Source organism: Canis aureus, chromosome 31 (assembly GCF_053574225.1).
Source record: "Canis aureus isolate CA01 chromosome 31, VMU_Caureus_v.1.0, whole genome shotgun sequence".
Classification (NCBI taxonomy): Eukaryota; Metazoa; Chordata; class Mammalia; order Carnivora; family Canidae; genus Canis; species Canis aureus.
Genome location: NC_135641.1, coordinates 22,815,003 through 22,839,595, shown reverse-complemented (window position 1 = coordinate 22,839,595; position 24,593 = coordinate 22,815,003). Strand labels below are relative to the sequence as shown.

The window sequence follows — 24,593 nt, the reverse complement described above, 5'->3', positions numbered from 1 at the left end:
AGGTGATCAGGGGTGGTAAGTAAAAGCAAAATTGAAATTAATCCATGTAATTACTCTTTAGTAGTTTAGATTTATATTAGTCATGCTATAGTAGAATGGCCACTATTCTGAAAGCCTTAAAATATATTCTTGGTTTGCATTTTGTCATTACCCTTATTCTTACTGCATTTTGGAGTAGAGACCATTGGGTCTACACCTCAGGTTTTGGGACATTTCTTTCCTTTCCATTAACGTGGCTGGGATAGAGTCCACTCTTCATTATTTGGGAGGAATGGGCATCTAGTAGAGCTTGATAATAAAAACTGATTGTTAGAACATTGTAAGATTAAACTAATATAAGGGAAATGCATTGTAATTAGAGGAAAGGGCAATCTTTAAAAAAATACTCAAAAACTCATTTTTTAGTACCTATGATTTGTGAGGTGATTTCATATTTATCTTATTTAAACTTCACAGAAATCTCATGCAGGAATAGAATGAGGGGCTCCACATGGTTAGGTATATACAAGTATCAAAGCCCCTGCATTTGTTTTTGGTGGTGGATTTACAGGCACTTATTACATTATTAAAAATAACTAAATTAATAAAAATGGCACACACATGGACCAATGTTGCATAAAATAAGAATTATGATTAACCAAACCCTGTATACTAGAGGTCAAAAAAAGAAAAAGAAATCTCATGTATAATCCTTAGACCATTTTACCCATGGTGTTGAAAGAGGTCAAGTGACATGGTCCACATCATATGGCTTATTATAATAGACAGAGCCAGGATTTGAATCCACATCTGCCTGGCCCTCAGTTTATTTCTCTTTTCACTGTTCCATGCTAAAAAAGTAAATATCTATGTCTCAGAGAGTAAAAAACTAGATTCCTAGAGTTCATGACACATTCTCTCACTTTTCCACTCTGTTTTATTTAAAAGCAAGTGTGCTAATGATAAGCTACAGAGTGGATATACCATTGTGTAATAATGTATTTTGTATTTTTCCATTTCTCTGAATATCAGGTTGGCATAGGTATCTCACCGTTTGGTCTGCATCCCAGATTTATGAGGCGCACCTTTCCTCTTCATGAGTTTCTCCATGGCATTAGGGTGGATTATTGGACGGACAGGGTGTCGTTTGTAGGTTCCAGGATACTTCTTTTCCACTGCTTGCTCACGCCTGCAGAATGAAAGGAAAAGGCACATCTCAGTCACCGCAGACAGAAAAGGTAGGCAGAACTTTTTCACAGGCTAATTCCACTCACAGATGCTGGTCACACTTAACAGATACACATTATTTGAATAACAACGCTACTATTCAGGTTTAAAAAGGGGGAAAAAAGATGCTCAGTTCAATTAATCTGACTTCACTGTGCTCTTCCACTCTCAGATGGACTCCGGGACTGACCGTTCCTCCCCCAACATACTTCATGAGAGACACAATGCAATGATAGAAGACCCATTTATTTTTAGTTGTTGTTTTAGTCAAGACCACGGGGTTTCCTTGTTATTGTCAAGAATACCTTAGGCCACTTTCATCAGCCACCTTATTTCCCCAGTGGGCAAAAAAGCTCCCACTTACCTACACCAAACTTTTCTTGAAATGAGGACCCCTTCCTGGGGCCATTTGTCAGGGTGAAGTTGCAAACGTCTGTCGAATGCACATATCTCTATAACAAGCTCTGCGGCAAGCCTACTCAACTGAAACTTCATGGGGGGATGGGCCTGTGCACAGCATGTCCCTTAAGGCATAATAGGTGAATAAATAAAATATCTGCCGTGTTACTTTTGAGTAGTAGCAATAGGACAGAACAGTGTATTTCGGCTGATTGATAGACCCAACTCAGGAAGGACAGACAGAAGTCTGGGTACATACTTAATGAGCTCCTTCTCCCGCATTTCTAGCTGCAGCATGATGGCACTCAGTTCCATGTATAAATTATTAGCTCGCTCAAGTTTTCTCTCATAGTGTTCACGAATATCCAAAGCATGCCTATCAAAGAAAATACAGGATCAGCGAAGCTGGCCACCTTGGGGCAGACCAAAGAACAGCTCTAATGAAATAAGAACCGGGATAGTTTATTTCAAACGCATTTGTCTGAGGGCCGTCTAATTTTAAGGATCCCTTGTCTGATGTAAAGACTTAGACAAGATGGAGTGGGAAATGGGAAATTCAAGCTTTCATTTGGCTTATCCTTAGGGGCCACATCCAGCCATACAGAATAGCCGGGCGGGGGGCAGGTGGCACAGATAAACTCTGAATGTGATTTGTGTATAACTTGAAGCCTTTGTCTGTGTAGCACTGACAATATCTTAATGAGAATACACTAGAATACTCATGTTATGGAAATACTCAATAACTCATGTTAATGGAAATACGCAATTAAGGCTGAGCTCCTGACCCTATACGGTTATCTATGTCTATGTCTCGTACCCCTTAATCAGGCATAGGCATCTTGAGATCAGGACCTATGTCTTATAAAGTGCTACCTTCCTACCTAGGATAGGCACTGAATGAAGAAATAGTATTGCTCCAGGAGAACTGGCTGCAGAGATCTGATAAAGGAGGCTAACAAGGATGCAGGGGGAGGACAGGACAGTGGTAAGGGAGGCCTAACTTTTGGGGTGCCTTTTAAAGAGAATTAATCATAAGAAGCAGAGGTGAAAGGTGTGTAGAAGGTGAAATGGTGATTCCCAAAGAGAGTTTCCGCCTGTGTCTGAAGATCTGGGGATGAGAAGCGGTAGAGAAGGAGAGAGCAGCACACCTGAGCTCTTCTCTGCGCCTCCGAATCAGTTCTTCATCTAATCGGTGTATACAAGTCCCCTCACTTTTGATCTTCTCAAAGTGTTTTTTCACCTCTTCTCTCCATTCAGCCTGGATGAGGATAAATTGGACTTTGTTAATATTTTAGGAGTTTCAGTCCCTGATGTAACCATAGGATCAGGTGCAAGATTTTTGCCTTCTGCATGCTTTTACTGAAGACCCTTACAGAATAAATGTTCAATAAATATTAGTTGATAGCAAAATATCTCATGCTCCTGTATCTGTGCCCCCCACCCCACACACCATGATCTCATTTTCTGTATTTAGTTCCACGTGGTGCCATTTCTTTTCCAGTTTCCTTGCTGTACTGACCACCAGAAATATCACAGCTAGCATACTGGCCATCACCTCTGGAACAAGAGAGCTCAGTTTTAAGTGAAGATGATGGCTGAGATGTCCTGGCCAAAAGGAGGAGTTCTGATAACCACTTGGTATAAGTATGTGCCAGAGAGAATATGATCATGTTTATAATTGGCACCAGAATTCCTCTTAGGTTTTGTTTATGAAAATATCTTGGAAAAAATATTTGAAGTAGAAGATGCAAGGGGCATGAACAGTTGGCCTTGGGAAAAAAAATATAGGGAACTCTATAGGAATTTGGGAGTGAGGGAAAGAACAGAAAACGAGAAAGAGCAGGAGAAAGAGTATGGCTAGACAGTTTAGTAGTTTGACAAAATTTTTAGAATGAGGATGAATACCTAATATGTGATTTCAGTTGTTCAAAATGTAAGCCTCTTCCAATTTCCTAAACATTTGGTAAAGTCTCCGACACTCACCTTGGCTTTGAATGAGTGGTTTTGTTTTTTTAGATATCGAGGAAAGGTGCTGAACTTCATGTTTGGGCCAACAATAGGAGAGAGAAAGAACCACAAGATGGCAGGGATAAAGCCCAAAAATTTTAGAAAGGCAGAGTGAGAATGACCATGAAATTATAAATCTCCCAGGAATTCACAGAAGTGTTAGGACACTGGAAATTCCACAAGGCATGGAGTTCCAGGCCAATTTTACCTAAATTTTAGGGAGTAGAGAAACCTCTGCTGGAATATGGCAGTTTCTAGAAAATAGCTAAAGGAGACATTTCCTCAAATCGCATATAAACTACAATCCCAAGAAGCTAATGAGATTAAGATAATTTCCAGTAAAAGCTAGATGTGTAACTAAATGCCTCTAATTATATATTCTTCCTCTGGAGCTATCCTGTTACCTTTAGATTCATGTTTAAAATTATTTCTCTAGATCATGGGATAAGTTATGCTTATGTAATTGTGAAATTACAGGAGGTTTCTCCCCAAATTTCCTGTTTCTCATTTACTTGTTTTTTTAAAGACTTTATTTGAGAGATAGAACAAGCAGGGAGAGCAGCAGACAGAGAGGGAGAAGCAGAATTCCTATTGTGCGGGGAGCCCGAATCTGGGCTTGATCCCAAGACTCTGAGATGATCTGAGCCGAAGTCAGGTCTTTAACTGAGCCACCCAGGCTCAGTTAGTCATTTACTTTATAGAAGAAATCATATTGCAATTATTTAGAAAGTGATCATCCTTCTTATCTGTTTATAATATGCAAGATCTTCATGTATATATATTGATTGACAACTGGAGAAAGATTTCTCAGTCAGTTGACTTTTGGGCACAAAACCTGTCAAACAATATCACCAAAAAGTCAGATCCAGAATGTGCTGCCCATCGTTTGGTAAGTAAGTAAGAATAAGTAAGAGTACTTGAACTTAAAGAAGCCTAAGATTGACAATCAAGAGTTGTTAGAACAAAAAAGGATTAGGGAAGGGGCCAAGTTTGGGCCTTAAAGTGCCCTCTTCTGTGCAAAAATGTTATTAGGCCCTAGTGCAATACCAAAAGAAGGGACAAGGAAAGGAATATCTCCCTCTGGTGGTCAGGAATCAGATATCCTAGAACAGATTTTTTTTTTTTTTTTTCTTAGGAAATAAATCTGCTGATACCTAGTTTACGGGAATGGGGAATTTAGAGAGAACCCTTTGAAGATCGAAACCTATTAAAAAAAAGTCTATTTCCAAAGAGAAATCCCCCATCCCCCCATGAAGAGGGAACAGGATACGTAGGCAAACACCAGGTCCTGATTAATAATGTATTTTCCTCAAAGCTATGGTGTTATTGGTAGATGTTAATTTTGGAGTTCCATCCCATATGCTTAGAATCTTTACATAATAGGAGTTCCAATTTGCACTTAGTCTTCAGCTCAGACATGTCTGGGCATATCTGTAGAAATGGAGGGTGGGTAGGCTGGAAGCCAATTTGAGAGAAAATAAGGCATGAAAAAAGAAAGAATCCTGCATGAACCTGATCTATAACAAAGCCACCATCATAGGAGTGGAGGTACATCTCCCATTGTTTCACTAAAATATCTGTAAAACATTGGGCCATAACCAGCACTGCTCTGTTACCTTTAACAAAGTGTAACTCAACAGAGAAAGGAAGAGTTCATTGGTGTAAACAGAACAATGCATAGCTCTCGAATCTTGAGAAATCCAGAGCTTTAGTTACAGAAGGAAATGGCAGCTCTCGGTGGGTGATGGCAGTGCCTTAGGTTATGGCAGCATCCAATGGATGCCAGCTGGGCCTAATGTCTTGTAGCACAAAACAGAGCAACCCATAAAGCAATACTTAGCAGATACTAGATAGGAGATTGCTGTGTCTGGCCAGTCAGTGGAAAACAGAGCAGATGTTACTATGAGGTTACTGAGATCCCCACTCTTCACTGGGGATCCCCCTACAAATGCATGTCAGGGGGGAAGGGAGGGAGTAGGGAGTGGCTCACAAGGCATTCAAATCCTGTGTAAGTAGGTAAGGGAAAAATCCAGGGAGACTTGGGTTATTACCATTAATGGGATCCTTTTTATGTCCTAGATAAGGCCAACTTATCTAGCATTTAAGGCCAACTTAAATGGTGTGGACAGGCCACACCATTTAAAAGGTTTTTGTCTTCTCCAGCCTTCCAGTTATTCAATCAGTAGATTGAACAGCTAAATTCATAGAGACTAAAAGTAGAACAGAGATTACCAGGGGCTAAGGGGAGGAGGGAATGGGAAATAATTGCTTAATGGGGTGATGAGAACTTTTGGAAATAGTGGTGACAGTTTCACAATGTTGTGAATTTAATTAATGCCACTGAATTGTACACTTCAAAATGTTTGAAAATGGCAAATTTCGTATTATACATATTTTACCATGAGTTTTAAAAAGGAAAAAGAGAAGTTGAGCCAGTTGCAGCCTAGCTGGAGGAATAGAGAAGCAGGATGTTGGGGGGCTAAATAGCAGGAAATCAGAGATTCTGAATCAGAAAAGACCTAGAAATCAAGTCCCCTTGACTGGCACAGGAGTTCTGTTTACTGCCTTCTCACATGAGTGCCCAGCCTCTGCCTACTGACCTACTTGCTCCTAATGAAATCATCTTTTTTTTTCTTAAATTTAAAAAATTTATTTAAGTAATCTCTATACCCCATGTGGGGCTCAAACTCACGACCCTGAGATCAAGAGTTGTATGCCCTTTCGACTCAGCCAGCCAGGAGCCCCATGATGAGATTCCCCTTAAGGAGCACAGTCTGTCCCTATAATGAACACATTAATGTGTCTGCAGTCCCAGCTCCTGAATTTCTGGGTGGTTGCAGTGGTACTCGAGGGAATCAGAATGGTGGAAAGGCAGAGTGTGGTGGTGGAAGAGCTTAGAAGCAGGGCACATGACCCACCTAGCAGGGGGGGAGCTGGGGCCTCGCTAAAATGTTTTCTAACAACTGATATCAAATGCTGGGAGTACCTGGCTGTCTCAGTCAGCAGAGCACCTAACTCTTGATCTCAGGATTTTTAGTTCAAGCCCCACATTGGGCACAGTGCTCACCAAAAGAAGAAGACGACGACGGCAACGACAATTGATGTGAAATGCAATTGAATACCAGAAGCAATAGTTGCCTACTTGGAGAAATAGGTTACTGTCTAGGAATGAAGCAGTAGCTTTGGCCGAATTGAATGCTGTAGTGAAATCTGTGCTGTATATGCTGCATCTTTTTACGAGTGCTGCTGCTGATAAATAGCTGAAGCAATTACTCTCAGGAAGGAGTCCTTGGGGCTCTTGGCAGTGCCCTTGACCGCCAGTTTTTTTTTTTTTTAAAGATTTATTTATTTATGATAGAGAGAGGCAGAGACACAGGAGGAGGGAAAAGCAGGTTCCATGCAGGAGCCTGACGTGGGACTCGATCCCCGGTCCCCAGGATCACGCCCTGGGCTGCAGGCGGCGCTAAACCGCTGCACCACTGGGGCTGCCCTTGACTGCCAGTTTTGGTGGAAAGTGGGGACCCATGGCTAACAACCACTGATCAGTAACTGATGCGGACTGGGCTTTATCAGCTGGCAGGAGGAGAGGGAAGCCTCAGGTGCAGCAGGAAAGCAAAACCAGGTGCTAAACAATCAGCTCTTCCCCATTCGGGTGGCATCAAGTCAAAGCATTGTGGGGAGGAGTTCCCCAGCTGCTACCTTAGCCATCTCTGGAGTTCACCAGAATGTAACAGCCCAAAGGAGGCTTAATTCCTGTAGCTTCTTGGGCAGTGAATAATATCTTAAAATCGAGCAGTTTATTGTTTCCAATACAGTTGCATTTTTATCTTCTCTTTGAAAAATGAGAAGATAAAAAACTCCATAAGGAAGAGAAGATACCATCATCTTCACTGTTTAGATGAGCATGCTGGAGGTTTAGAGAATTTTAGTGACTTACCCAAGACCACAGGGTAAGGGTTAGACTTGAGTCTGTTGCTTTTCTTAGTACTTCAGTAGCTAGTTCATAAATACTTTATCAGTAGCCAGAGAGAGTCTGAATTTCAGACCCAGAGACAAATGAGTTTATAAGTACCTGAAATAATTCTAGGAACTAGCAAGCATAGCAGATTTGGGGCTATTTAAGGAGAGGTAAAATTTTATGTTGGGAGAAAAATGTGAAATAATTAATATTAAAAGATGTCCAGTGTAATGTTTTCCCCTACCTTTCCTTTTCCTCCCTTCCCCTACCTCCTCCCTTCATATTCTTGCTCCAAAAGAGGCTTTTCTGAGTTCGGTTTTACTGCTGCATGTATTGGTAAAAGTAAGTCTTAAATTGAGTGAGTACAAATGAGGATACTGAATGTGGATGCTTCGTTGCACTACACAGTGCTTTGCATATGGTAGGTACGCAGAAGATGTGGCACTGGCTTCAGAAGTGACATTCTGGGAGCATTTAAGTAAAATCTGTTTCAAATTTGAAGTTTCTCAAGTACATACAGTTATACTATCTCAATAGCTTGTGACTTAGTACTCTTACCAAAAACTGCTTTTCTAACCAACACAAAAAGATTGGACAGATTTCTTTTCTGGTGCCCCATACTTACACATATTTGAATAGATAGGCAATAGTTTTAATAGTTCTAAGGGAGTTTATATGAATGTTGTAAGCCATTAAGTCTGGAATGGCCTGTAATACAGTAAAGGCTAACAGATTCATTAAATTACATTTTATCTGGTACTAATAGGTGACACAAAGAATTAGAGTGAATGTTCTCTCCGGGCCTAATTCTATTGTGGGCTCTCTCTGATACTTAACATCCCTCCTCTGTACTTTAGATTTTTGCTTTCAAGGGAAGCAATCCTTTCATGAAGGTTGACAGGAATTATTTTTTAACTTTTTTTTTTTTTTTAATCTAAGTAATCTCCACACCCAACATGGGGCTTGAACTCACAATCCCAAGATCAAGAGTTGCAAGCTCTTCCAACCGAGCCAGCCAGGTGCCCTGGTCAGCAATAAGTCTAATTCAAATATTAGACTCTTTTCAACAATTTCACCACTATGAGGATGACATTCTTACACATGTTCCTTTGAAATGAGATCATGATAGGATGCCTGGATGGCTCAGTGGATGAGGGTCTGCTTTTGGCTCAGGGAGTGATCTCGGGGTCCTGGGATTGAGTCCCGCATTGGGGTCCCTGCAGGGGCCTGCTTCTTCCTCTGCCTATGTCTCTGTCTCTGTGTGTGTGTGTGTGTGTGTGTGTGTCTCTCATGAATAAATAAATAAAAATCTTTAAAAATTAAAAAAAGACTTTTGAGGGACACCTGGGTGGTTCAGTTTGAAATGAGATAATGATGTATCTTAAGTATTTAGAAAAGTCCAAAATTTCCTCTGTGTGAGGTAGCAAAGTTACCACTTCACAATAACTAGAGCTCTATAATTGTTATGAAAATCAGAATGGTTCTAAGAGTTTCTCTTTCTCATTTGGGGTCCCCTGGCTGTGTGTTCTGCACAGTGGAAGAAAGTTTCCAGACTTACCTGAGACTTGAAGTAGGTTTCTTGTGGGGTGGCAAGAACATCTGCAGAAGCGATGTCTAAGTGCATGAGTGTCTGCCGGAAGGAAGGGCGGTTGCGAGGTTTGCTCTGCCTACAAGTTAAGAAAAAAAAAAAACAACAGCTTGTGCATTGTAGAGGTTGTGTTCAGGAACATAAAGATTTTACTCTACTTTATAAGAAGCATTTTTGGCTTCGTGCATGGCTATATCTCAGGCAGTGCTCACATACTGAAGAGCAAAAGGAAAATGTAATTAGGAGATACCTGTGATGCTAAAATGTACATCTCCAGGATCAGTGTTTGATAATAGTAGCCCCTTAGGACTAGTAAAGTAATAATAGCTATCATTTACTAAGGCCTACTATTTCAGGATATACCAAATTTTTTATTTATCAACAACTCCAGGTCTGCCAGGCTTTAACCAGGTGACTCACTTCAAATCCATATCAGAGACCTCCCTGTAGTTTCAGAGAAATTTTAAATGTGGTTTTGAGTAAGAAGGTAAAAGAATCTTGCAAGAAATAGATTTCTTACCAGGTCTGTTTCATAAGGATTTTGAATCCATCGGGGCAAGTGGAAGGAACTGGAAGGTGTAGACTATTGCTTCCAACACCCCAAATAATGGCTGAAGAGTCTACATCTTTGTAAGGAATCTCTCCTGTCAGCAGCTCCCAAAGCACCACTCCAAAAGACCTATAGTAGTACCAGGTACAGGTACCAAAGACAGTACAGAAATACAGGTTTGTTTTGAATTCTTTATTAATTTTTAGCCAAATATACACCCAGTTTCAAAATTCTAATACTGCCATAAGAAGAACAGAAACAGCCAGGAAAACTAAGAAAAAGAAATTCAGTGAGGGGTAACCAATACTGCTTGATATTAAGAAATATTATAAGGCTTTGGTAATTAACTCTAGCAAGTGAATAGACAGCCGTACTAATGGAATGGAACAGAAATCCATAAATAGGCCAAATACATACAGGGCTTGAGTATATGATAGAAGTGACATCCCAGAACAGTGAGGGAACACTGACTGATCAGGAAATGCTATTGGGACAACTAGGGGAAAAATTAAATCTACAGCTCATCTTTTTTGGGGGAGGGGATTTTATTTATTTACTCATGAGAGACACAGAGAGGCAGAGACACAGGCAGAGGGAGAAGCAGGCTCCTTGCGGGGAGCCCTGTGGGGGACTCAATCCCACAACCCCGGGATCACAACTGGAGCCAAAGGCAGATGCTCAACCACTGAGCCACCCAGATGTCCCTATAGCTCATCTTACATCAAGATACATTCCAAATGAATCAAAAATTCAAATGTGAAAAGAAAAAAATGAAACCATAAAACCCTGACAGAACACAAGGGAAATTTTTTTTTCTTTTTACTAATCTTGGATTGGCAAAAGCTCTCTAATTATGAAATCCAAAAACTACAAACGTAGACATTGATCAGTTAAATTGCATTTAAAAAAAAATCTAGCATGGAGAAAGAACTCCACCATAAACAAAATAACAAAATAGGAATAGCCTATACACAAAAGGCTATACACAAAAGACTCATCTCCTTAATATATAAAATACTTCTATAAATTGATAAGAATCAAGATCAGAGACCTAAGCAAAGGATAAGAATAGCTCACAAATAAATTATAAATGGTTTGTAAACATATGAAAAAATGTACATTGTAACTTATAAGGGGAACCCACGTTAAAACAGCACCCAAGATACCATGTGTTACCTAGATGGTTGGCAAAAATCCAAAAAGTTAACACATTTTGTTGGTGAGACTGAGAAAACACACATTTCTGTTGGGAACATAATTGGTATAATCCCAAAGGAGGATGCATTGGTGATAATTATCCAAATTACAAATGATCCCCCATTTCTACTTTATCTTACTCTGGTGTTACATGTCATTTTAACATATTCTATTATTTTGGTTTTTAGCCTAAGAGTTATTAGTAGCCATTCTTAAGAACGGAAGAAAAGTGACTATGGGGAAATAGACGATTAATAGTAAAGATTCGTAATCTCAAAGGAAAAGTGGGTATTTTTAAAAGGCAAACAACAACAACAACAACAAACAAACCAAAAACAGCATAGCTCATAGGGGATGCATGATAAAAGGGCAAGCAGCCCTATTATACACTTCCAGTAACTCTACAGCACATAACCGTATCACCGCAACATACATCACTGATATATACAGTGATGGTCTGAGGGACCAAGCCCAGGTAAACTTAGTTTAGTGTATTTTATTTAAGGTGAGAATTATGTAGTATATCTCACAAAGACTTCTACACTAAATGTTTATTTGAAGTTAACTTTCCATTTTCCAGAAAGTTCAGTCTATTCTGTGAAGGTCTGCAAAACTGATGATTTATAATAGGAGACTTACAAGTGAGTAACAGGAAGGAATACTTAGGGAAAGGACAAGTGTCGAAGGAGGGAAGGGCTAATAGGGGAAGTGGGAAGGCCTCTTAGTTGGGCTGCTCACCATATATCAACTTTTTCAGAGACAGGTTCATTGCGTATCACCTCTGGTGCCATCCACGCGACTGTGCCAGCAAAGGACATCTTCGTGCTTTTGTCACTGAGTTCCTTAGACGTTCCAAAATCTGAAATCTTTACCGCATCTGTATGAGTCACCAAAACACTTTAAAAAGAAATAAAGAGAACATCCAGATCATTAGTAGTAATACAAATCACGACTGTAACTGGCAACTTAGTTTGCCGCCTCCTACCCTGTAGAATTCAGCTCGTGAGTTCCAACATTATGGGAGCATTGGCTGTACCCTAGACAGAGCGGCACTCCCGCATGTGAGGCCGCCCAGTGTGGTGGGCTTTTTCCACCTAGTTTCATCCTGCCTCCACCACTTGCTAACTGGGTCGCCTCTGCCATGTTACCTGATTCTTCTAAGCCAGTTTTCTCATCTAGTATGATGGAGACAACTCAGGTCACAGTAATCTTATCCATGATTCAAACATGCAGAAAACTCTGAAAGTGATATATAAGTATTTTCTCATCTGTATCAAGCAAACTCATTTTATTTACCTGTGGCTCATTATGGAGAGCTGTCCTAGACTTTGCTTGGAGTGTGGGGTAATGCACTATGTTACCTTTCTGAAATCTTATGACTCGAAGAGTTTTTGATAAGGAATTATGGGCCTATAATAATGGCCCTATGGAATTTTCATTTGAATTAAATGAGATAAGATATGTAAAACACCTGTGCTCAATAAATATTAGTTTCTACCCTTCCCAGTCTCAGACAAACCACTAAGAAAAACACTTCTTTTAAAACACTGTTGGGGATCCGTGGGTGGCTCGGCAGTTGGGTGCCTGCCTTCGGCCCAGGGTGTGATCCTGGAGACCCGGGATTGAGTCCCGCATCAGGCTCCCTGCATGGAGCCTGCTTCTCCCTCTGCCTGTGTCTCTGCCTCTTTCTCTCTCTCTCTCTGTGTCTCTCATGAATAAATAAAATCTTTAAAAAAAAAAAAAAAACACTGTTTACAGATGTCTGGGTGGCACAGTTGGCTAAGCGTTTGCCTTCAGCTCAGGTCATGGGATCCCAGAGTCCCCAGGGTCCTGGGATCCAGCCCTGCACCAGGTTCCCTGCTCAGCAGAGTCTGCTTCTCCCTCTGCCTGCCTCTCCCTCTCCTTCTGCTTGTGCTGTCACACACTCACACAAAATCCTTAAAACACTGTTTAAATAATGGCTAACTGGGGATCCCTGGGTGGCTCGGCAGTTTGGCGCCTGCCTTTGGCCCAGGGTGCGATCCTGGAGTCCTGGGATCAAGTCCTGTGTCAGGCTCCCGGCATGGAGCCTGCTTCTTCCTCTGCCTGTGTCTCTGCCTCTCTCTCTCTCTCGCTCTCTCTCTGTGTCTATCATAAATAAATAAATAAATCTTTAAAAAAAAAAATAATGGCTAACTAAAATCACACATGAGACTATAACACTAGGGATTTTTTACAATAAAAAGCTAATAAGTATATAGTGGGACTCCACCAATGTTGATAAGGGAGAGCTGGAATAGGTTTAGACTTAAGTAGATTTCATGCAAGTCATGTTTTCCTTTTCATGGTATTTACCTGAAATGTGACCTGGGAAAATTGCTTTTCTAGCCTTAACGATGAATACAATCTAGTACCAGTCAAATCCAAACTATTAATATGCTTACAAACTGGACTGAATTCAAGTGAAATAACCTGTTTAGAACTTTAGAATGTTAATGAGTTAGGGTTCTAGAGACTTAATGATCTAAAGACCTATTTTTAATAAGAATAAGGCTTGATATTCAGAGTTATCAGATTTGAGGGGGCTAGAAAACAGAAAACTTAATTCCTCTCCTCCCTTCTCTGAACCAGGAACTTCGTATTTGCCTCTTTCCCTGCCAGTGTCATGTGGCTCTCTACTTACCAAACGGCTCTGCTTACAACTGTTAGAATACCTTCATCACGTCCTACCCCTAGCTTTACACCTGATATATAAAATTTACATAATTTGGAAATTTTGATTTAACGGTGCTAGTCTTGGTGAAAATGCATAAGGACTTAAACATCATGGGATATCTGACATAGTTTCAGAATGGATGGTATCATATACCATGAAAGTCAGAAAAGGTGATAAGCCCCTAGAAAGAAAACCCTGAGAAGCTCCTCTTCTGTTTCTCTTGTGCTGCTCACTATGAGACTTCTTGGCATGGTGAGAGGGAAGGGACGTGGAGGGAGGACTAGAGGGCACATGAGGTTAGAACTTACGTAAAGTCTTCTCTGAAACAAAGCTGGGGTCACACAGCCAAAGATTTAATGCGGGTAATGAAATCTCTCTTTACTGCAAGCCAGACTGATGTTTGTCTTTTCAAAGTTAGCTTGGAACCCAAAGAGGCCAAGGCTGCCGGAAGTTCAGGGGAGTACTGATAACACAGGCAAAGCCTTATTGGGTAACTTATTACTCTAATCTTTAAATGACAAGAGTCAAAGAAAGTAGCATGTGATTTTATATATTCTAACATTTCCTGACTTCTTCCTCTAAAGTTAATTCTCAAGGGGCACCAGGGAGTTAAGAAGGAAACCATTCATAGAGGCCTTTGGCAAATCTTCCGTGTCTTTTATGTGTGTAGTGGATGACAGATGCAACAGGTTGTGTAAGAATGTGAACAGATGGAATAAAGACTATAATAAAGTTTATTTGCAAGTAAAGCAAGGAGGGGGCTGTTCATTGAGCTAATGACTACGATGATCCCCACTGAGAACGGTGGTGCTAACCAAAGGCTGCTTTGAAGTTTTTAATCAAGGACTGATTTGTGTCTTCCATGGAGAGGAAACAGAAATCACTGGGAATCCCTCATCTTCATATGACGAGGTAGGATGCAGGTAGGTGCTTTGAGTCTAAAAGTTCTGGGTTCAAGTCCTAGCTCCATGACTTTGGGCTTTGAGCCCTTGTTTTTTGTTTTTTGTTTTTTTTCATTTTCTTTCTTTTTTAGAAAGGGAGAGGGGTGGGGGTGGGGGGCGTGGGGCAGAGAGAGAATCTTAAGCAGGCTCCATGCCCAGCAGGCAGTCTGAAACAGGCCTCAATTTCAAAAACTCGAGATCATGACCTGGACTGAAATTAAGAGTCAAACACTTAACTGACTGAGCCACCAGGCATCCTTAATTTTTTTTTATATAAAATAAGAATAATGAATGATACTTGTTGCAACTACCCCCACACAATTTTTGCCAACATCAAAGCAGATGTAATGATGGATATTAAAAAAATATTATAAACCATGAAAGCACTACACCTACATGTTTTTGAAAAAAAGATTAAGGGACGCCTGGGTGGCTCAGTGGTTGAGTGCCTGCCTTCGGCTCAGGGCATGATCCTGGAGTCCTGGGATCGAGTCCCGCATCGGGCTCCTGTGAGGAGCCTGCATCTCCCTCTGCCTATCTCTGCCTGTCTCTGCCTCTCTCTCTCTCTGTGTGTCTCTCATGAATAAAAAAATAAAAATCTTAATCTTTAAAAAAAAAGATTAATTCCTCTCTGCTTCTCTAAAGTGTGATGAAAAATAATAAAACAGAAGCTACAAGGAAATACCCTATTTTATCAATTCCTTTCTTCCTTTCATGCAATTTGGGAAGTGAATAAACACTCCTCTTAAAGTGATTATTGATAGCCAAAGAATCATTTCGAAAACAGATTACTAGGCACAACTCTGCTTAGACTCCAGGAAGGTCAAAGGCCAAATCTACAGTCTACCTCTAACAACTGTACAGAACCTTGTGGCATATATTTTGTGAGCAAGCTTTAGTTCTAATGTTCTTATTTTTTCTTGGCCTCTGTCTCTTATTCATCCATTTTTATCCTATCGTATGCATTTTTGAAACTCATTTTTTTAATACAATAAACCAAACCTTCAGGTGGGGAAGTTTGGCTTTAATGGGATGATGGAGAGTAAATACTTCAGTTAATAATGAATCTTGCTTCATACTTGCACTATTAAAAAGCAACACAGGGAAAACAACAACACAGGGAAAACTAGTGTCAGGTGCTTGGAGCCATCTGTCACATAAGAAAGTAAGTTGGTCAACAATAATCCAAAGAAACATGCAAATAGAATTTTCCACTATGCTGATTTAAGCTGAACTGCACATATGATGTCTAAAAACTTGAACCGTGCTTGATAAAGTTCCTTATTCAAAGCAATAAAACAAAAATTCACTCCAAAACTCACTTAGGTGATTTGAGATCACGATGAATAATTTTATGGAGGTGCAAATAATTCATTCCACTTGCAATTCCCGTGGACCAGTCCACTAGCAACCGTGGTGTGATCTTCCTGCCAGCTCGCAAAACCTCATAGAGTTGTCCATGGGCACAGTATTCCATGATGATGCAGTAACAGGGGGCCTGAGTACAAACGCCCCTTTCAAGAAAACACAAATATGTTTATAAATTCATACATACATGCAAACATACCTATATAGATATTTTATATTTTAAGAACATTTAATACATTAAATAATTAAGACCAGTTCTCTACCCATATTATTTTTTAAAGATGTAACCTTTCCTGATTCTTCAATTACCGTTAAAACACCTCTAGTGTCCAATCTTCTCTATTATGCACACAGACAATTTTAGTTCATATTGTTTACTCCTGATTCTATGTTGTGCTGTATCTGGTGCTTTTCTCTGGGGACCATTCCATTCTGGGATTCCTGAGACTCGAGTAGGCCAGGGACTGTGTTGTTTTAGATGGTTAAGAATCATTTAAATCTCTTCCTTTTAAAATTAAATAGAAGGTTTTATACATAGGATACAGAAAGAGAATTCTGGTAAAATATTGCTATTTTAACTATTAGTTGTTGAATTTTAAATTAGTCAAATTTAAGATAACTAGACTGAAAATCAAAAAAGAGACAATTTTCTATATTATATAGTCTTTGAAAAACATTTCTATTTAGAATAAAAACAATATCATACAATGTAACACATACCTATGTGGCCTATATTTCGATCAATTCCTATGTCATCTACAAATCTTTTCCTGATTATTCCAGTCCAAGACGATCTTTCTCTTTCCTACTATGCTACACAGGAGCCACTAGTTTTTTATGCACAATTTTCCTCTCCCCATACAGATTATAGGCTCCTTGAAGGGAAAGGTCTCCAGGTTCTTGTCTCTCTACCAAGAAGGCCTAGAAGTTCACAGCAAGTCTTTGACAGCTATTTCTTAACTTTACCTGAACCTTCTTTGCACTAAATCCTTTGCACAAACGTGCAATTGTAAGGGTTAGGAAGCAGGGAACCAACATGGGAGAATTTCTTCTATTTGTCAGGAATGTTTCCATGTTTATTGTCTTATTGAATCTCCCCAAACCACTACACAATAGTTATGACCCCTTCCGTTGTTAACAGGTAAGGCTCAGAGAAGGAAAGTGACCTGTCCTAGATGATATGCCTGTGACAGAGCTTGGATTCTAATCCAGTCTAACTTCAAAGCCTATGCTCTTTCTACTCACTATGGGACACTGCCCTCCATTTTGCTTTGCAACGTCTGCATACACATGCATACTGGGGACTCCTATGTCAGCATTACCCTAGAAAAATGATAATGATATTAACTCTACTTCATACTTTTGTCATGAAGATAAGAAAAGTGGAGAACAATTATGCCATTCTTGGTATCCCATCTCTTAATAAGTATGTACGCCTTCTTCCATAACTTTCTAGAGTTGAGAGTATTCTATCTGCAAGATGCCCAGCTAAAGTCCTCAGCCAGCTACCAATTCATGTCCTCTCCCTTAGGTGGCTGTCAGCGATGAGAGAATGAAGAGGCCATAGCTTGCAATCATAGGAACGTCCTAAAGAACAGCAGGTTATGAAGAAGTAAAACTAAGTCTTCATTTTCCCTGCCCTGATATGCCTGTCAAATGCCACAGAGCTATCTCTATTATGCTCCTTATCACTTTCTAAGCTACCCAGAATTCTCATCTTCATGTCTAATGAAATTTTTTTTCAAGTTTCTGTTACTTGACTTTTTAGGAGAACTTGGTGGAACACAGATAAACCACAACTATAATCAGACAATTTAATTTTCATTACAAAAAAAAAAAAACAATGACTAGGCAGGAATAATGTGCTTAAGAATATCAAAATAAATATTTGTTTGAAGCTATTCAGCATCCTATTCAACCATGTTTTAACTTGCTGCACAGACAGAAAGGGTAACAGTGATATGTACTTTTCATTTTTCTTGACTGATGAATGAGAAGCAATCATCCCATCAACCCTATACTATGACAAGGCTTCTTAGTAGCTATAAATAGCAGCTCTCTAATCACTTCTAATTGCTACCTTTTTCTTCCCCTTGGCACCCAATTCCATTAGGAACAGTCAGATTAGGTTTTCCTCAAAGATTGCTTTTAAAAAATTGGAAGAAAAAAAATACAGACTTCTTTTCTTTCACTTCCCCTTCTGTACATGGTTCTTACTTCAAAGGAAGCTGTAAGCACAGCAATCAGTATCCAGAGAGACATACTAAAATCTAATCATGCCTTCATATCTTCCAGACGGTCCTGAATGATTCATTGGCCAAGCAACACATGGCACAGATGGCTGCAAACATAACACTGCACAATGCCTCAAGAGCATGGTGTAATGAACCAGGGACACAGTCTCACTATTGTTTTCCATGTAGAGGTAAAGACTATTCAAGCATCTTCAGCCTAAAAAGTGGGGCATTGGCATGGCAATACTTGACCAAAATGCAGAAAACTGCACATGTAGGTAAGAGGATCAAAAGAGTAAGGTGGGAAAAGGTTGCAAGGAAAATGGGAAGAAAAAAAAAAAAAAAAGAAAGGAAGGAAAAATAAAGCTTCTTACACCCATACTCTCAGGATACATTTCTACCTTTGGTTTACCCAGGACATCCCTGCTGGAAAACCCTCAGACCTGGGACATACAGCTCAGCTCACTTCAGGAGGCAAAAAAAAACCACACTAATCTAGAGAATATTCTGTGTCTCAAACTCAGCATCCTAGTGATCTAAGCTTAAAAGCTGAGTTAAATATAAGTTAAATGAAAGGTCCTTCCTTCCATTTAGGATGTAGCAAACTAGAAGTGATGATTATCCTCAGTGAAGTCAAATGAAGGAAAGAAGTGAGTCTGATAGTCTATCTGCTTAAAAATAACCCTTCTGTTGTCTTTTGAAATTTATCATTGTTGGAAAGATTATGATTAGTCTCTATAGCGTTTCGTTTTCGTCTCACATCCTCCTTGCCTAAATAGGGCAACAAAGGACGGAATCTCTAGAGCAACTGAAGCTCTCTCCCATGCCCACTGTATGGATGTTCCTTCCACAAGGAAATACATTCACATACTTCATTTAGTATCCCAGTTGAATGCTTCTCTCCTTTTCACATCTCTTTCCCTTTCCATTAAGGGGTCTTGTTTAGGAATCAAAACTCAACATCAATATTCATTTAAACCCATTCTACAAAACCCTTACCCACGATTTCTATTCCTTACTTTAGGAATGTGATTCCAATGAAAAATTATCACATGACATGTTTACCTTTATAATGAGACTTTTATCAAGAGAGGATGCCTCTTGGGGGCTGGGAGAAGTTCTTCCTAGTTTAGGAAAGGGGAATTTGTAAATTATTCCACTTCTGGCTATAGCCACATTGCTCATATTATTTTCCAGGATCGAAATATATACATCTAACATATCAAGAAGCTCTAGTTTCTTAACTGTCATTCTACCTAAAGACTAGCTTTCCTGTTCTTAACTTTCACTCCTGTAAAGCCACTCATCCATTTGTTTCCAGGATAGAGCAGAGTTTGAAGCCTGGCAAGAGAGGGAACTCAAGGGAAAGCTACAGGCAGAAGAGATGACACATATTTAGAGCTCAGCACTGCCAGATTTGGGGACTTCCTCAAATTTCCCCTAATGCCTCCCCTTTTGCTAGTGATCCCTACCATTATTATGAAAATAACAGTCTGAGCTAGAAAGATATGTCCATACACTCTTGAAAACACCTACAGTGTGGAATGAGCATAGCATATAACTTACTCTCATCAGTAATTCAGCTGTCATTAGATTTAGAAGGCTGAGTGTTTAGCATTACTTGAAAAGAGATCTAGCAAAGCCTGAGGCAGGGAGAAACACTGTGAAGATGCCTCTTATTACAAGTTCATATTTAAGAAGGGAGGCTAACAGAAACTAGAGAGAGAGGTATTTTTTTTATTAGTTTCTGTTAGCCTCCCTTCTTAAATATGAACTTGTAATAATTATGTATACAATGGAATATTACTCAGCTATTAGAAATGACAAATACCCACCATTTGCTTCAACGTGGATGGAACTGGAGGGTATTATGCTGAGTGAAGTAAGCCAGTCGGAGAAGGACAAACATATGTTCTCATTCATTTGGGGAATATAAATAATAGTGAAAGGGAATATAAGGGAAGGGGGAAGAAATGTGTGGGAAATATCAGAAAGATGAGACAGAACGTAAAGACTGCTAACTCTGGGAAACGAACTAGGGGTGGTGGAAGGGGAGGAGGGCGGGGGGTGGCAATGAATGGGTGACGGGCACTGGGGGTTATTCTGTATGTTAGTAAATTGAACACCAATAAAAAATAAATTAAAAAAAAATACCTCTCTGTTACACAGAGACTAATTGTTCTGTGATTGCATCAGATATTAGCTTTGTTTTCTTAACTGAACTTTAGGATGTGCAGGTTATCTCAGAGTGAGCTCCATCATCTCGCTGATAAATGAGGTTAATTCATCAGCTAGGATTGCTTGGTAGGAATCCATTTCTCCCTTTCTGTCTCATGTACATCCTTTCTGAGAAGGGTGTGCTTTGGCAAAAAGAACTACTAGATTATAAGATCCTTAAAGACATAACTTTCATTCAATCGTTGGTGCCCTCCCAAAGCACCTAGCATGGTACTAAGTCTATAGTATTCTTGATGTGTCTTTCAAAGCAGGAACTCATATGTAGATATTGGGGGAAAGAAAATCTATTTCTTAAAAAAAAAAAAAAAGCCTTGACCTACTTGAAAGCGATGATGTTAGGGTGCTTCAACTTCCTCAAATGCTTGATATCCGTCTCATTCTGTTCTCTCACTTTCTTGATGGCCACCTCTTCCGCTCGGAACTTGCCCAAGAAGACAGCTCCTTGGGCTCCACTACCCAGCCACTGCAGCTCTGAGATCTCCTCAAATGGCACTTCCCAAGTATCTAGGCACACAAGCGAGAAACAAACTTAGATCTCAGAATTTACTCAGGGACCATCCTACAAGGCCATTCCAAAGGTACCAACTTCAGCATCACCCCAGATGATCTCTACCCTTTGACTCCCACCTGGTAACTCACCAAAAGATACAACCCTCCTATGGGTCTTGATACTATCCATCACATATTCTCATGTATTAGTTTGTATCAATTTTTAACCAATGAAATCAAGCAGATCAGAGATCTCTAATATACTCTCCACTGAACAAAACATATCTTGACATTCCCATGGGCCCACCTCCTCACTTCAAGCTTGCATGTTCAATCCACTTATCTATACCACTATCTCTAGTCCATCACCCATGATAAGTCAGTGTTGTTTTACTCCTCTTTGAATCTCTAGTGCAGATGCTTAATTAATCTTTCCTGAATTTTCAATGATACTCTCACAAGGATCTAATTATGTTAAAACTTATGTTAATATTTACCTTTTATTGAGTACTACGTGCCAGACACTAGCATAAAGCTTTATATATCTCATGTGTTTATCCTTTCAACAATTTTGTAAGTCTGGTCTTATTGTGGTTATTTAGAGATGAGAAACAAAGACAGGGAGATTAAGTAACTTACCCAAGGTCATATAGATGGTAAGTGGCAGAACTGGGCCCAGAGCTCAAGAATGGCTGAATCCAGGGACAGTGCTTTCTCCACTATACCACATTGCCTCTCATGAAGTAATTGAGAGGGTCATTAGCCATGATAGATTTACTCATATAGATGCAGTACTTTCCAGTTTCTCTCTTTCTTAGAAGTTGATTTTCTTTGCACCAAAAAAGTAACAGGAGTCATTTCTAAGTGGTGACATTATTGATGATTCACATTACATTCTTTATTCTTTCCTGTATTTTTTTAACCTGAGCCTGTATTACTTTTATAATGAATAAAATGCTATTTTTAGATAAAGTACCTCAAAAATTCAATCAATATGTGCTTTAATCTCATGGAACTTAAAAAGGAGAATATGATCCACTGATCCTTCTCCTTGTCCCCCTTTTTATCAGTTCATTGTCAACTGGTAAAAAATAAACATCAAAGAACTAGGAGTCCCACAGAGTGGAGAGAGGATGATGACAATGTTAAAGGTTACGGGGGATTTTCATTAGATCATCAAGCACTAAAAGGTCACTGTTTGCAGAACATTGAACAAGGTAGTGTTGAGTCAGCTCTGAAGATATTCTGATCTTGAAAGCAGATCAACTCACATCTACCATGGTGAAGAAGCAGCAGAAAGAGGTCATCAGGACCTAGAAGGAACTACATTTTCCTCTTTTCTAATTTTCTCAACCTTGAGAGAAAAGAAATTCTGCAGAGTCTTAATAAAATGTGGCCTCTCATTATATTGGTTAAAACATGACCTTCCAGAGAAAATGACATGGGGCAGGACAAATTACAGTGAGGATGGTTGACAGCATAGGTATTTAACCCATTCTTTTGCTCTGAGCAGATTGAAGGTTTCTGCTCTGCCGAAATTAGATAGATGCTACATAAAAACAATTTCTCTAAAATACAAATAGATCACAAATACGAAATCATCGAATAAAAAAATGATACCAAGTGAGATGCAGGAGGAATGAGTGAGTTACGTGGGTTTGACTGCTTTGAGGATCTTTCTGGCTTCGAATGACTGACAAGAGTTAAGTGTGTCACACAGCCCCACTTCCATCCCCAAAGGTTTATCTGTGCAGCAAACGCAGGACCCAGATATCCATAACACACCATCAGAAGGTTTTACTTGTTAGGGGTCTGTCTGGTGAGGAACTAGACACAGTGTCACTTTGGCCACTCTGGGGCCAAATAAAGTACTATTGCTGGATTCTGGGGCAAGAACATACTGGGCTATATTTTCCTGAAAAACTTTATAAAAACCCAAGTTATCCTAATTTTAAGTGTAGTAACTACTAAAATTAGACATCTTTGGGTGTTTTATTCCCCCATTTACTGAACCTTTATTCACTGCTAAATGCTAGAAACACCAGAAAATATTAGAAAAAAACAAACAAAAGCATTTTATCTACAATCCCATTCCATATTCAGTTTTCATCTTCTCTTCCAGTCTTTGCTCATATGTATGCAACTATGTAGGAGTTGTAGGTGACACATAATCTTTTACACTTTTTTCAGGTAATGTGTATATCCCATATATTTCCAGTTTTTATTATAAGCTTTTTCATAGTTGCTCACTATACCCTTGTACTTTTTTCTGTACTTGAGTGTTTCCATCTTTTTGTCTGGTCTAAATTTGATACTTTTTTCTTTCTTTATATTATTTCCTCAGACTCAGTTCTTAGGTTAAACAGTACAGTTTGCTATACATTCTAACTTGCCATCCAAAAGGGTTTCGCTAGTTTTTGCTGAGAGCAGTAAAGCATAAGTGTGTCCCTTTGACTATAAGTTTGTCATCAATGAATATTGTCGATAGTCTTCTGGCTTCTAATTTATTTAGGTGTAAGGTAATGTATTATAAGTTTGCACTACTTTATTATTTATTTTAAAAGATTTATTCATTTGAGAGAGAGACAGAGAGTGCAGGGCAGAGGGGGAGGGTGATAGAATCACAGGCTAACTCTCCGTGGGGCAGGGAGCCCAGTGCAGGGCTCAATCTCACAACCTGAGCCGAAACCAAGAGTCAGCTGCTCAACTGACTGAGCCACCCGGGCACCCCAAGTTTGCAGTACTTTAATTGCCAGTGACGCGGAAGGTTTCTCCACATTTGTCTAATGCTCACAGTTGTTCTGCATGAATTGTCACAATTATGCTTCGTGCATTTATCTGCCGGGGTCCCAGAGTTCTCATAAACTTGAAGGGGTTTTCTATTTCTTGAATACATGTGAAGAAAATATATTTTTGAAAACTTACTTTATATTTTATTATTTTTTGAACACATTATTTTCATAGATGCCTGTCATTTCCTTCGTAATTTCTTCTACTACCTAATCAATCTCCTGAGAGTAATCTATGGTTGATTCTTTTTTTAAATTTAATCTTTACATCCAGGGCACCTGGGTGGTTCAGTTGGTGAAACATCTGCCTTTAGCTCAGGTCATGACCCCAGGGTCCTAGGATGGAGTCCTATGTTGGGCTCTCCCTGCTGTTCCTCCTGCTCGTGTGTGCTCTCTCTCTGTCAAATAAATAAAATCTTAAAAAAAGGTTTAATCTTTATATCCATCTGGAGCTTTTTTTGATGTATGGTATGAGGACCAAGGCAAATTAATTTTTTTCATATTGTTATTGAATGATTCCAAGCCAATTTATTAAATAGTTCTTTCTTTTTATATCATTTTATAATGTTTATATTATAATTTCTTATATATATGCACATATATATAAAATAAGTAAACTCTACACCCAACATGGGGCTTTAACTCATAACCTCAAGATCAAGAGTTACATGTACTATGACTAAGCCAGCCAGGTGCCCCTACAATTTCTTATATTTTGAAATAAATAATGCCTATTATTTAGCATTGTATGAAATGGGAAATAAATGAATTATTAAAATATAAATGATAAATACATTTGGCACTCAAATACTAAAGGTTGACGATATTATACTAAAGAGTAAAATTTTCCTCTACCAACAATAGCTCATGCCTGTGTTGTTCAGCTATGCTTAGCCAAGTCTTAATTATCCATAGAAAAATAGAGTGGACCACA

General features: G+C 39.3%; 1 protein-coding gene across 10 annotated transcripts in view; it reads right to left on the bottom strand.

Moving 5' to 3' along the window:
* MAP3K13 (mitogen-activated protein kinase kinase kinase 13) overlaps nt 1-24,593 on the bottom strand; it is a 169,061-nt gene that overhangs the window by 16,396 nt on the left and 128,072 nt on the right. For 8 of the 10 annotated variants that reach the window (XM_077879960.1, XM_077879959.1, XM_077879963.1 and 5 more), the window contains 8 exons: nt 20,702-20,885; nt 15,864-16,055; nt 11,644-11,802; nt 9,679-9,837; nt 9,129-9,237; nt 2,754-2,863; nt 1,865-1,981; nt 1,031-1,168 (listed from right to left, as the gene is read on the bottom strand). In XM_077879960.1, coding sequence (XP_077736086.1) covers nt 1,031-1,168; nt 1,865-1,981; nt 2,754-2,863; nt 9,129-9,237; nt 9,679-9,837; nt 11,644-11,802; nt 15,864-16,055; nt 20,702-20,885 — 1,168 coding nt within the window. Of the gene's footprint in view, nt 1-1,030; nt 1,169-1,864; nt 1,982-2,753; nt 2,864-9,128; nt 9,238-9,678; nt 9,838-11,643; nt 11,803-15,096; nt 15,116-15,863; nt 16,056-20,701; nt 20,886-24,593 lie in introns of those variants that run through there. The other 2 variants (XR_013369431.1, XR_013369426.1) reach the window with 2 other exon arrangements.